Here is a 13773-nt window from a genome sequence, read left to right on the forward strand (position 1 = left end):
GTACAGAAATCCAGAGTTCCCTCCCTCACAACTCTAGACACCCCTGGAGAAAGGCCCCCTTTCTGACTGCCTGGGCCTGGTCCTGGCCCCTGGGTATGTTCTGTACAAAGTTTTTTGTTTTTTAATGGAAACACAGTTGACTTACAATGTTGTGCTAATCTCTGCTGTATAGCAAAGTGACTCAGTTATATACATATATACATTCTTTTTTTATATTCTTTTCCATTATGTTGCTTATCCATCCTAAATGTAATAGTTTTCAAAAATACGGAAAGTGAGGGAACTGCCCCTGGAAAGCAGAAAACCTGCGTGGAACTCACCCTCCTCCAAGAGGGACACAGTGAGAGCAAGCGAGCGGTCCTTCCCTGCAATATTTATTAAGGAATTTACACATACACAGGAGAAAGGCAACCAGGAGTTGTGATTCCCAAAGATGAAATCTTTTAAGCAAAGTTTTCTTGTTTTAATTTTCAAGTAGGGTGAACGATGACTAAGAGGAAAGCTGCCCAGGCACTCTGCCTCATACACCTGGACAGGTGGGGACACAGAGCAGCCTGGACACACCGGCAGGAGAGAGCAACTGGCAGGGCGGAGAGGGGAAAGGAGGATGGGAGCTACCAATGAGATTGTACCTTTTTTTAACTAAAGAAAAACTGGCAACAGTTTTAGGCTGTTGATAAATTAACTCCTCTCTGTTGCAAACCTAAAACTAAAAAAACAAAACCAAAAATACCCAGAGCAGATGGGGAGGGAGTGGGAGGTGGAATACACACACACACACACACACACACACACACACACACAAGCAGTACACATGTTAAGCTCTGCATTCCCACGGGAGGGGTTGGTCCTCCAGCCACAAAGTCAGATCCTACTGAAGGCAGGATGGAGGCAGGGAAATGGGTGTGTGTTTTTGTGGGGAACCTTCGTAGAGTCTTTGGTGTTAATAAAGGCTGGCCGAAGCAGCAAGTCCTGAAGCCTCAGATCCAGAAAGCAATTCAGGGCAAAGTAGAGTCATAGTTTTGCTCGTCCTCGTAGGAGGGCGTTTGCCTCATGCCAGGGCTAGGGCCAACCTGCTCTAAGACTCAAGGAATATTTAATTTGATTTCATTACTTTCTTCATTCCCGTAAGTCAGGGGAGCATGATGCCTCTGTTTTCACCTCAAATTTAAACATATGGAAATAGCTTATCAGACCTTTCTGAGTCTGATAGGAGGTTTCACCTGGTGGGAAAGGTGCTCAAAGGTGTGCACATTGATCCTGCTCTAAGTGCCTTCTGCCAACAGTTGCTAAGGTGCTGGTACCAGGAGAGGACCAGGGCTGAGGCTGGGGAGGGAGTCAGGAGAGCTAGGGGACAGGCATGACAGAAAACAACAGAGAGGTCCGCGTGTTTGGGATGTGGCTGGGCTGGGCAGAATGCCAAGTCCCAAGTGACGGATTGAGCAGTTTCTAAACCAAACAGAGAGAGGTAGGAAAGGGGATGGGGGTGGGGGAGCAGCTGGGGAAAGAGGAAACACGGGGAGAGAGGCGGCTGAGGAGAGTGGTAGTCATCCAGGTGCGTTGTGTTTATTTCCACATCTGAGGGCTGAGAGTCTGATTTGCTGCCTGTCCGTTCCCGCCGTTCATGGACTGTCCATAGCTCAGCATGCCGTTGGCGCCACAGAAGTTCATCCCAGCCATCTGCTGGGTCATCTGAAAGGGAGAGAGGAGACTCTCAGACCAGGCTGTGGGCCTGTGGCCAATTAGAGCAACAGGCAGGGAAGGAGTCCTTCCGCCTGCGGGGAGGGGAGAGTGAGACAAAGGGGAGCTCTGTCGTGGTACATAACTGCCCTGAACCCTCTTGGATCATTCCGAGGATACCAGACCACGAAGATGAAGGCCTTTCCAGAAGGGAGATGTTGTCTGAGACTAGTGCTCAGTAAGGGGAAGGGGGAATCCTGGAGCGAGTCAACAAAAAAGCGGCATGGGAGGTTAGTCTCTCTCTCTTTTCCAATCTCTCATCCTGAAAAGAAGGGGCCTGTTGTGAACTGGCCGTGGCCAACCCTGAGAGTATAAAGAGAAGCCTCCACGCTGGTGCTCCTGTCTTATCTCCAGCAGAGTCATTACTGACAGTGTCAGGGAAAGTACTCCAGCAGAGAGAAGAAGAAGAAAAGGAAACTGGACGATTCAGAATGAACAAAGGAAGGCAAAAAAAAAAAAAAAAAAAAAAAAAGACCAACATGTCTTCAGGACTTCAGTGTATGAGAAGGGAAATTGCTGGGAGAAAAGAGTCGGTGGCATCAGGCCTGGGTGGGGTTGGGGCCTCTTTATGAATTCAATTGAAAGCCTGGGCTCTGGCAGTGAACAGAAGAAGCTATTTCTCGAAGAAAAATGCCTTAAATTTCCCAAGCCTGGTCCATTTTCTGTTTAAGTTCTTTTCCTTTAGGAGAAGGTATAACTATTTTCCTTCCGCCAGCTTTTAAAGAAAATTTCAAATTTACAGAAAGGTTGAAAGAATAGTACAATGAAACCCATATATCGCTCCTTAAATTCACCAATTGTTAACATTTTTGCCTTATTCTCTCTCTGATATATACATATGTGTCAGCTTTTTAAAATTTTTGATGGGCACTGAAAATTGCACATATCGTGACATTTCACCCCTTAATAAGTCAGGAGTCATCTCATAAGAAAGAATACTTTCCTAGAACCACATTACAACTAATATGTCCAAGATGTTTAATATTAACACTATATTCTAATATACATTACGTTTCAATTTTACATCTCTTTAGTCTCCTTTAATCTAGAAGAGTTCCCCCTCCATTTTTCCCTGACACTGTTTTAAGAGTCCAGGTTGGTTATTTTACAGAAAATACTTCAATTTAGATTTATCTCATGTTTTCTTATGACTGGATCCAAGTTAAATATTTTGGGCAAAACTTCTATGTAAGTGATAATGTGTCCTTCTTAGTATAAGATACCAGGAAGCACATGAAATTAATGTGCCCCACTGTTGATAATTCTATGTTTGATCACTTATCTAAGGTTGTATCCATCATATGTTCTTTCACTGTACTTAATAAGTAATCTGAAGGGTATTTCTTTGAGAATGTGTGAATACCCTGTTCTTTCTACAATTATTAGTTGTCACTCTTCAGCAAAGAAGGCTTTCCCTCCTTCTATCCCACACCCACTTTTAAAAAATATCACTATGGACTCATGGATTTTTTTTCTTGTCTACAGAGTCTAAAAGTTTACTGGGATATGTTAGAGTTGACCATTCTGAGTCAATTTTTCCAGATACACAGTGGGTTCTTTCAATACTATATTCAAGTCTTTTATTTCTAAGAATGGTTTGTATTATAGTTTTAAATATATTAATTCTGTTCCACTATTTTGTCTTTTTCTTTGGGAGTCTCCAAATATATTTATGTTAGGTCTTCTTTGCCTAACTTCTGCATTACTTTCTCTCTGATTCTTATTACAGCTCTCTATATTTAGTTCTCTTCTCTGAGCTGTTTCATGCCTTTCCTCAATGCCAAATATATTTTCAGTTGAATCTATTCTCCTTTGACTAACTTGTAATTCAGTCTATTTCTAAAATAATTGTGTCATTTTTCAATTTGTTTCCTGAGTTCAGTGAACTTTCACTTCACAACTTCCACTTTTTGTCCATTTTGCTTGTAAGTTTTTAAATTTCTGATTCAGGCTGTTTTGTCTTATCTGCAAGTGTTTGTTATAGGACATTTAATTCAGATTGGTGGATTGTGTAACAGTTTTCTTCTACTTCGTGACTGCTTTTGGGGAAGAATTTCCACTTCCTGAAATGTTTTGATTTTTCATTTTCTTCTCATGGTAGTTTTGTACGAATGTCATCTGCCACTTTCTGTTTAGTTTGTAGTGCTCTGTTTTTCCAAATCAGCAATAATACAGACAAGTGAGAGGGTCTGGGCAGACTACTAGATTTGTTAGTACAAGAGCGCCCTCTTCTGTTAGTATAGTGAAATGATTATTTGGTGTGAAGGAGAATGGTGGATCTTCTGATTTTGTGATTCTCTTTTCCACTTCTCATTTCTTACTTCCCCTTCGCCACCAGGTCTCCAAAGAGCACCCCCTCCTTCTAGGTCATCCCCATCTCTCCTAGACACATGCTTTTCCGAAGCTACCACCCATAAACCTATATATTTCAAGTCCCTTGTTTTTGATTCTCCAAGTAACCAGAGTTCTACTCCACCACGTATCAGACCTCTTCTCAGCATGTCTCTAATCAGGACAGGGCCTTCCCTTTCTAGGGGGTGATTTTATCTATGCTCTGTCACCTCTAGCCCCCTGCTCCCTCTCCTCTTTTCACATGGTCTCTCTGTGATGCTGGCTCTGCTGGATTTCGGTGTTTATGTGCCTACTGTCATGTAGTTTGAGGTTTGTAGTATTCTATTAGATGCGGTAGTCGTGAGTTATGGGTGCTTTTATCTGCACTCATTGTTTCTCTGTATAGGTTGTTTTGATGAATGTGTGGAGAGTTTTAGAATTAGGCAGTTACCCTTATTCTACAGGAACCCAAAATGCCTTAGAAAGTCTGAGGTTAGACAGATCTTCTGTTAAAAAAATAAATAAATGAAGCAAACCCGAGAATGTCTCTGGCAATATCTCATTTACACTGTAAGGATTCAAAGGGTAAGGGAGAGACACTAAGTGAGACAGACTTGAGGGAGGCTCAAAACTCTTGTGCTGAGTGAAATGGAGCCGCTTACCTGAGTAAGGTTCCACTGCAGCTGCTGAGCTGGCTGAACCCCATACATAGTCTGGGGCATAGCTGCCATGCCTGCCATGTAGCCAGCCTGCTGGGTGGTCATCATTCCGTTTGGCACACCCATCATGGATGCCTGCATGCCACCCATATAGCCTGCAGGCATGGCCATGGGGGCAACCATACCAGAAGCTCCTGGCTGAGCTACCATGCCTACTGGTGGGGGCATCATGCTCCCCATTAGGCTGTTAGGAGGTGTAACCCCAGGGAAGCTGGGGTAGGCTGTGGGATATGCCATCTGAGCAGGAGCCATGAACATTGCTGCCAAGAAAACATACATACAGATCTGTTAAAGAGGAACGCGTACAAGGTGAGTCCAAACTCTCACCGGCTGCTCCTTTCCAGCTAGAATTCCTCAGGATTACTCAACTCAGAATGCTCTTTTACACAGCACAACGGTTGGACAGAGCCCCTACAGGACTTGCTATGGCTTCCAGCGGGCTGCTGACCCAGCCACTTCCCCTTTAGGGTCCAGATCCGGACCCTGGGTCAGACCCCACAGAGCTGTGATGCCAGACCCCACAGAAGTATGGCTCTGAGTTACGTTAACCTCTATCTCCTGATACTTGGTAGCTTCACAAGGAATGTCATGTTCAGGTTTGTTTGGAGTGTGATGTCCTGGCCCCCAGAGCAACTGCCCCTGTCACAACAAATGATTCCTGCATGTAAGGCCTCACGTCTCTGTCCGGCACATTGCCATGACCCCCATGAACTCTACCTTGGGCAGGCATCTGAGGCGTCTGGGATCCATACAGTGAAAGGATGGAGTCTTTAGAGAGCTGCTTCTTGCCTGTTTCTTCTGATTTGCTCCCTGGCTCTGGAAACAGGTTTAGGTTTTCGGGAACACTCCCCGCGGTTGGCATGGAACCTACAACCTTAGGGCAAAGAGGGAGGGGGGTGGGGATTGGAATGGTCCTCATGGGGGGTCTCTGTAAGGACCTCCCGCATCTCTCTGTCGCTTCTAACATTTGCAAAAGAATTTGTGGCTCGAGTTAATAGCTTCCTGACACTTTTACCATACAAATATCTGGAAACACCTGATAGTTAAGCTCTGGTACAATTCTTTGTTCTTTAGCAAAACAATGTGATTTGGTGGAAAACTAACACATAAACAAAGAAAAATGACCTACAACCGATGCATCCAGAGAGAACTGAACTAAGATCCCAGTGCCACCACTTACTAGTTGTGCAACAAGAAACTAGTCACATTAACTTTTCTGAACTAACATGTCCTCATCTATAAAAGATCCATTTTGCAGGGCTGTGGTGAGTATTTTAGTCTTTTTTTTTTTTGCGGTACGCGGGCCTCTCACTGCTGTGGCCTCTCCCGTTGCGGAGCACAGGCTGCAGACGCGCAAGCTCAGCGGCCATGGCTCACGGGCCCAGCCGCTCCGCGGCATGTGGGATCTTCCCGGACCAGGGCACGAACCCGTGTCCCCTGCATCGGCAGGCGGACTCTCAACCACTGCGCCACCAGGGAAGCCCTGTGGTGAGTGTTTTAAATCATAAATGAAATATACAAAATGAGACACAAAATCACCTAGCACTGTGCCTGTTGTACACAGCAGGTATTCCACAAACGGTAGCCATTAAAGGTTTCAAGTCTTTCCTACTTACAAACTCTCTGGCAATAACTCAGGCTGAGGAGCTGACCTACAGGATCAGCCTTTACAATCTGACACACCTTCAACAGAAGTCCACTCAAAGGGCCCACTCTTTTGGGGCAGGAGACAACATGGAATGAATAGTAATCTTAGGCTGTAACAGAGATGATAGCGTTAAGGGAAGAATCAAGAAAACCAAAGTCCAATTCCACCAAGGAAGCATGACTTGGTTCCATGATTAAGTTATCAAAATCACCCTTTCCAGAATGCCCTTTAACCCACAAGACTCACCTTTCTGGAAACCGAAGAAGAGGGAGATGGAACAGAGGCCAAAAGATCTAAATCCTTCTCTAGGGTATTACTGGTCTTACTATTTGCAATGGAGCAGGACACAGGAGCATCTGGAAAGACAGATCAAAGTTAAAACGTAGCACTGCTCGTGAAGCCCATTCCTTCCTTCTATTCTAGACACAAAGCAGCGAAGGCCCACATGCTCCATCGTGGACCCAGAAATCTATGCTCTGGAACCACCCAGCTTGGATGGGGCATCTCACAAGAGGCCTCACCCCACATTCCCCAGAACAGTCTGGAGAAGCCTGTAGCCCAGCTTTCAGGCAAAGGACAGCAGAAACCCAGGCTTGAAGGCTACGTTAGCACCACCACAAGGGGGCTGGCTGGCTCCTTTCGGGCTATTTGAGGAGCAAAGCTGTGTAGGACTCATTTTCAGAGAGAAATGAAAAGTACAGACATTAGAAGCCGAAGTAGCCAATAACCTAAATCAGCAGGAATGGACTGAAACAAAGTACAGCCATCAGTACTGTGAAAGGTAAGAACAGGCTCTTATTTCTGAAAGGGGTAGAACCACTAGCTCAGGGTTTCAAAAGTTTGGAGGAAAATCATGATCACAAGGTAATGGGCCGTCTCAGAAACAGGATGCACCTGGAAAATGAGAGCGATGGGGGCAGGGCTCACAGGTGCTGGTTTAGTGAAACTTGCTAACGTTTAATGAATGCTTAGTTTGTGCTGGGCAAGGAGCTAAGAGTTTTAGAGGCATCATCTCTTTTAACCCTTCCAACATCATCTTTGAAGTAGACTCGTATCATCCTTACTACATAGGTTAGGAAAGTAATGTTTAGAGGCTGAGTAAGCTACCCAAGGTCACATAGATAGTAAGTGGCAGAGCTGGGACTTTGGCTTCAAAGGCCATGCTCCACCACTACTGTACTTAACCACTACTCTATCACTGTACATTTTTCACAGTACAGTGAAAAATGAAACACCTCTTAGAACAACTGCTCAGATGTCAAACAACAGGAAGAACACGAGGGAACAATCTTAGTGACGAAGCCACCAACTGAAGAGTCCCATCTCTACCTATCTTCCCAGGATCACAGAGAATTCATCAAAATTTGTATGATTATGGGAGTGGAAAAGTCTAACTCTTACCAAGGCCCAACAAATCCATGACAGGTGCTGTGGATTTCGGGGAACATTTCCGAGGTAGCTGTAGATCTTCTTTTTTCTGTGGCTAAGGTGAAAATACGTTACAGAAAAAAATAAGCAGGTGTTTTTGAACCTTCTATTCTCCTCTCTACTGTAAAGCCACAGGGATTCTTGTGGCATGGTTGCTGTTATTCAAAGAGAGTTACCAAAGAAACACAACTCAGGAAGTATCGTGTGAAGAAATCAAGTCAGCAGGCACAGGGCAGAAATCAAAGCTAAAGTGAAAACCAAAGCTGTCATCTGTGCTTATTTGGCTTTCTGGAGAGACAGACCTTTCTGAAACCAAGACAACCACAGATCAGGGTATCCAACAGGAGCAGCAGTTTCTGGTCCCAGGAAAAGCCAAGAATAAAGGCAGGTGTCTGACGGTACAAGAGCCAGCACATCTCCCAGTGATTAGAAAACCTTTAATACCGAAAAGGAGCTCAGTTAAAGGTTACCTAATTCACTCTGCCAGTATCACTAAGGAATGTGTTCTGCAGACAGTGCAATTCAGAATGATGATAAAAGACTCTTCCTTAAGCAAACAGTAAAAAGTCCTCTTTCCCAAGAATCTAAACTCCTATAGTGGAGCATCTACTACCACTGCCACAATATGTCCTGTGGGAAAAGAAAGGTGTCTACTTCCATATGACAGAGAAAGAATACAAGAAGGGATGGTTTAAAATGGATGAGGATAGCCTGGCTTCTGGACTGTCCTTAACCACAACAGGAAAACGAGGTAAAGAAGGTCTAAGGAGAGAAGGACTAATGTAGCCTCTGCTCAGAAGGTGTCACAGAGCCTTGGCATTCTGCCATGAAACGTGGCTCTTGCTCAGATGGGACAGATGCATTTCCTAAGCTCCCATCTGGACCCCAAAAGAAGTGTTACAGAGCAGATCAGGCAGCAACAAGGCAATGAGAAAGCAGCAGAAATGTCAGCGGGTGATCTAACCCAAACGTGGCCCCCCTTTAGTCCCAGGTGCAACGGTGCGATATGCTATCAACACCACCCCACCTGTCCCCTCCACATGTGAACACGCCATGTGAACAAGGCCGTCCACACAGTGCACATACTTCCCCACTTACCATTTTAACTTTCTCAAAAACAACAGGTTCCATTTTTTTCTCCGGAGCTGGTTCGCTCCCTCTTTTCCACTTGTCATCTTTTTCTTTCTATGATGATTTAACAAAACAAGACAAAGAACAGGCCCCATGGTGACTAACAGTTCAACAAATTATAACCTCAAATGGCCCAAAAGGACACAAATATCCCTACTGAATCTGATGTAGGAGTCTGACAAACTCGGGGTTTCTTGGTGTGGGGCATGAGGGTTAGCCTCTTCCACCCTGGCCTCAAGACTGCAAGAGGCATCTTTCAAATTTCTTAAGCACCTCCCTCCTTGTTCTGTCTAACACACTTATGACCGCTAGTGTGCAGATGGGGTTATCTACAGGGGTTAAACCATTTCACCGGTTTTGCTGCCCCCTTTTGACCCTAGTTTAACTTGCTCAACTTGGCACAGGGGTGAATACTGTTCATCTTACTCGGCATACAGCCTTTGTGATTTTCTAACTTCCATCAGAAGTTTTCTCCCACTTCATCTCCTTTTTTAAAAATAAGAAAATAAACCAAGCTTAAAGATTAGAAAAACAAAAACCAAGAAAATAAGGCAAAAATGAGTAAAAGGATTCAAGTATCCCTTTTAGGGTGTCCTGAATGCATCATCTGTATAAAACCAAAAAGCACATCAAAACCAGAATATTAGAAAGTCTTTCTCAGTTTTTGTTACTTTCAGAGGCAGTTTCATAATACTTTCACAGATTATACCGTTACTGGTCACATTTTTATCATCAAATCTCAATGCATAACAGAGCCACAAAGTAAACAAGAACACAGGCATATAAAAGGAAGTAGAGGCGGCGGAGGCGGGGCTCGCGTCGGGCGAGCCGCAGGCAGTGGTCGAGGAGGCGAAGCGGCGGACGGCAGCCCGACAAATAGCGCCCGCGCTGCGGCCCACGGGACCGCGCCGCGACCTCCCGGGCCGGCGCCGAGGAGCGCCCGCCGCCGCCGCGCGCGTACCAAGGTTATGAACGTGATTTCTGATGAAACTGGATTGGAATAATTTTCATGATTTTTGTGTATTTATATATATTTTAAAATTTTGCATTTGACTTAAAGTGCCGTGAGAAAATCTGCGTGTTGCAAGGTGGTGCTAGCCACCTCCTTGATTTGGGTGCTCTTGGATGTGTTCCTGCTGCGTTACTTCAGTGAATGCAACAACTGTGATGAAAAATAGAGAGAGGACTTCCTGCTGGGGATGTTCTAGAGCCAGTACAAAAGCCTCATGAAAGTCCTGGAGAAATAGGGAAACCAGTCGTCATTCCTACTAAAGAGGGTCAAGAAAAGATGAAAGACATGTTTAAAATCTATCAGTTCAATTTAACGGCAAGTGAGATGACTGCACTCAACAGATCTTTACCAGATGTTAGGTTAGAAGGGTGTAAAACAAAGGTGGATCCAGATAATATTCCTGAATACAAGGAATATTATCACAACAAGTGTGGTGATTGTTTCCCACAATGAGGCTTGGAGCACACTTCTGCGAACTGTCCATAGTGTCATTAATCGCTCACCAAGACACATGCGAGATGAAATTGTTCTAGTAGATGAGGCCAGTGAAAGAGACTTTTTGAAAAGACCTCTAGAGAGTTATGTGAAAAAATTAAATTACCAGTTCATGTCATTCGAATGAAGCCATGCTCTGGATTGATCAGAGCTAGGTTAAAAGGAGCTGCAGTGTCTAAAGGCCAAGTGATCACCTTTTAAGATGCTCACTGTGAGTGTACAGTGGGGTGGCTGGAGCCTCTCTTAGCCAGGATCAAACATGACAGGAAGACAGTGGACTATCCTATCATTGATGTGACCAGTGATGATACTTTTGAGTACAAGGCGGGTTCTGACATGACCTATGGCGGATTCAACTGGAAGCTTAATTTTCGCTGGTATCCTGTTCCCCAAAGAGAAATGGACAGAAGGAAAGGTGATGGAATTCTTCCTGTGAGAACACCTACAATGGCAGGAGGCCTTTTTTCAATAGACAGAGATTACTTTCAGGAAATTGGCATATGATGCTGGAATGGATATTTGGGGAGGAGAAAACCTAGAAATTTCCTTTAGGATTTGGCAGTGTGGAGGAACTTTGGAGATTGTTACTTGCTCACATGTTGGACATGTGTTTCAGAAAGCTACACCCTACACGTTTCCAGGAGGCACAGGGCAGATTATCAATAAAAATAACAGATGACTTGCAGAAGTGTGTATGGATGAATTCAAGCATTTCTTCTATATAATTTATCCAGGTGTTACAAAGGTAGATTATGGAGATATAGCACCAAGACTTGGTCTAAGACGCAAACCCCAATGCAGACCTTTCTTTTGGTACCTAGAGAATATTTATGCAGATTCTCAGATTCCACATCACTATTTCTCTTTGGGAGAGATACGAAATGTGGAAACAAATCAGTGTCTGGATAACATGGCTATAAAAGAGAATGAAAAAGTTGGAATTTTTAACTGTCATGGTATGGGAGGTAATCAGGTTTTCTCTTACACTGCCAACAAAGAAATTAGAACAGATGACCTTTGCTTGGGTGTCTCCAAACTTAATGGCCCAGTCACAATGCTCAAATGCTACCACCTAAAAGGCAACCAACTTTGGGAGTATGACCTGGTGAAATTAACCCTGCAGCGTGTGAACAGTAATCAGTGCCTAGATAAAGCCACAGAAGAGGATAGCCAGGTGCCCAGCATTAGAGACTGCAATGGAAGCCAGTCCTAGCAGTGGCTTCTTCGAAATGTCACCCTTCCAGAATTCTGAGACCAAATTTACAAAGAAAGAAAACAATAAGGATTGACGGGGCTACCTCAGCACCCATTTCTGCCACATTCTTAAGTAGCAAAAAAGGAAAAGTGCTTTCCTCCTGTAGGATGTAGGGTTTATCAGCCATTAAAACTTAGACTGCTCTCGCTTTCACTAGCTGTGAACCGGCCCTCCTGTCGAAGGACATGAAACTACGTAGTAGCAAGACTGTGCACACTGATGTTTACAAGATTGGAAGAGTCTTCCATCAAGAATCATTGTAAAGAATATTCAGACTGAAACAATCTACGCAATGTGATTTCCAGAGAGCTGTACCTTTTATGGTTTGCTTGCACATCAGTAATTTCTGCTGAATATGCTGTTATAATGAAGAGATGTCCAAGATTTTTTTTCTGATTAGAACTGGTAGCCAGTGTATTAAATATTGATATAAAAAAATGAAAAAGAACTGGAACCAGATTCAGAATCATGAAAACATTTTTATAACAATTAAAAAAACTGTATTAAACAGGGTTTAAAGGAAATTAAAACAGAACTATGAGAAGTACAATTTGTTATAGTATCAAATTTCTATATAGATTTTATACCTCAGTGGGGAAAAATAACTGATTCTGATGACATTCATTCTGTTTTCACCTGTGATAGTCATGGATGCTTTTCTTTTCCCTTGGGGTGCTGAAATTGAGCTGAAAAAGTGGCTCTTTGAACATAGTTTTAATGCTTTCTACAGTTTTTTTAATTTAGTTTGTGGGCTGTTGGAATTGTAATTTTTAATTGCCTTCAAAATATGGAGATTTAAAATAACGTCTGGTCTCACTGAACAAGTTTGATATCTCAGTTGCTCTTGGGTCAACTGGCTTATAGACCTTCTCTCATACACACAAATTTCTTATTAGATTTTCAACTTCCTAACTTGATTCAACTGATTATGCTTAATACCCAAGATTCATACTACTGTACTACAGATTTTTCGCAATAAATCTTCTGTTCTTTGTTTATGATTCCACTCAACAAAAGGCCTGTAGAAGTGATTTATTATTTGGGTATTTGGAGATGATACATTTGATGTTTTTTGGAAAACTTTTTTCACTCCATACTCAGATGTGCTTCATTGTCAAGTGCATATTTACATTAGGTTCTTGAATTGTAATGTTGATCCGCTGCTTTTTTAAAAAATAAAATTTGACTAAAAACAAAAGGAAGTATAGCATACACATGAAAAATGGTCAGCCCTGCTAATGATCGAAAAGTGAAATTTAAAATTCATTTTGGGGGGAATTCCCTGGAGGTCCAGTGGTTAGAACTCTGTGCTTAACATTGCTGAGGGCCCATGTTCAATCCCTGGTTGGGGAGCTAAGATCCCTCAAGCTGCAAGGCATAGCCAAAAAAAAAAAAAAAAAAAAAGCACTTTTTGAGGGAGAAAAATCTTAATGATAATATCTAATATTGGTAGGGATTGAGTAAAACTACCACTCTTACCCAATGCTGAGAAGACAGTATAAAATAGCACAACTTCTAGAAAGTATATTGGTAAAAGTACAAAGAGACAAATACTGAAACCCTTTACCCTAGATAATACAGTATTTTGTAATGTATCTTAAGAAAATAATCCAAAACATGGAAAAGGTTATATACACCAAGAACTTCATCCCAGAATTTTATATGCTGAAGAAAAACTTAACCTTTATGCCACAGGGGAGAATAGTAAAATAAACTGTGATCTAGTTACTCACTGAATAAGATTCAACAATTACAAGTTGTGAAAATTAACAAGTAACGTTACAAAAAAAATGATCTGTTAAGTCGAGTGAAAGCAGGAGACATTCTATATAACTGTATTATAATTACGCCTCCAAAAAGTAGGAGAAAATGGGGGAACACACCAAAACGATAATCATTAGTAAAGATAAGAGTAGGCATGGATTTTCCACTTTAACTTTCATATTATCTATAAAGTGGTATTATAATCATGAAGAACACATGCAGCTATGTCTGTTTCATGCATAGTGTAATG

At 42.8% G+C, this 13773-nt stretch overlaps 1 protein-coding gene and 1 pseudogene across 2 annotated transcripts in view; one reads left to right on the plus strand and one right to left on the minus strand.

Moving 5' to 3' along the window:
- Positions 1–357: 357 nt before the first annotated feature.
- SMAP2 (small ArfGAP2) overlaps positions 358–13773 on the minus strand; it is a 47504-nt gene continuing 34088 nt past the window's right edge. The window contains exons 5-10 of one of the 2 annotated variants that reach the window (XM_027108966.1): positions 8965–9051; positions 7840–7921; positions 6685–6794; positions 5508–5664; positions 4734–5050; positions 358–1692 (exon numbers count right to left, since the gene is read on the minus strand). In XM_027108966.1, coding sequence (XP_026964767.1) covers positions 1567–1692; positions 4734–5050; positions 5508–5664; positions 6685–6794; positions 7840–7921; positions 8965–9051 — 879 coding nt within the window. In that variant the 3' untranslated portion in view covers positions 358–1566. The remainder of the gene's footprint in view (positions 1693–4733; positions 5051–5507; positions 5665–6684; positions 6795–7839; positions 7922–8964; positions 9052–13773) is intronic. The other variant, XM_027108967.1, reaches the window with a different exon arrangement.
- On the plus strand, positions 9126–11990 carry LOC113622357 (polypeptide N-acetylgalactosaminyltransferase 1 pseudogene; annotated as a pseudogene).

The sequence above is a fragment of the Aethalodelphis obliquidens genome, unplaced genomic scaffold (genome assembly GCF_003676395.1).
Source record: "Aethalodelphis obliquidens isolate GAN/ISIS:26980383/991018 unplaced genomic scaffold, ASM367639v1 scaffold9, whole genome shotgun sequence".
Lineage (NCBI taxonomy): Eukaryota > Metazoa > Chordata > Mammalia > Artiodactyla > Delphinidae > Aethalodelphis > Aethalodelphis obliquidens.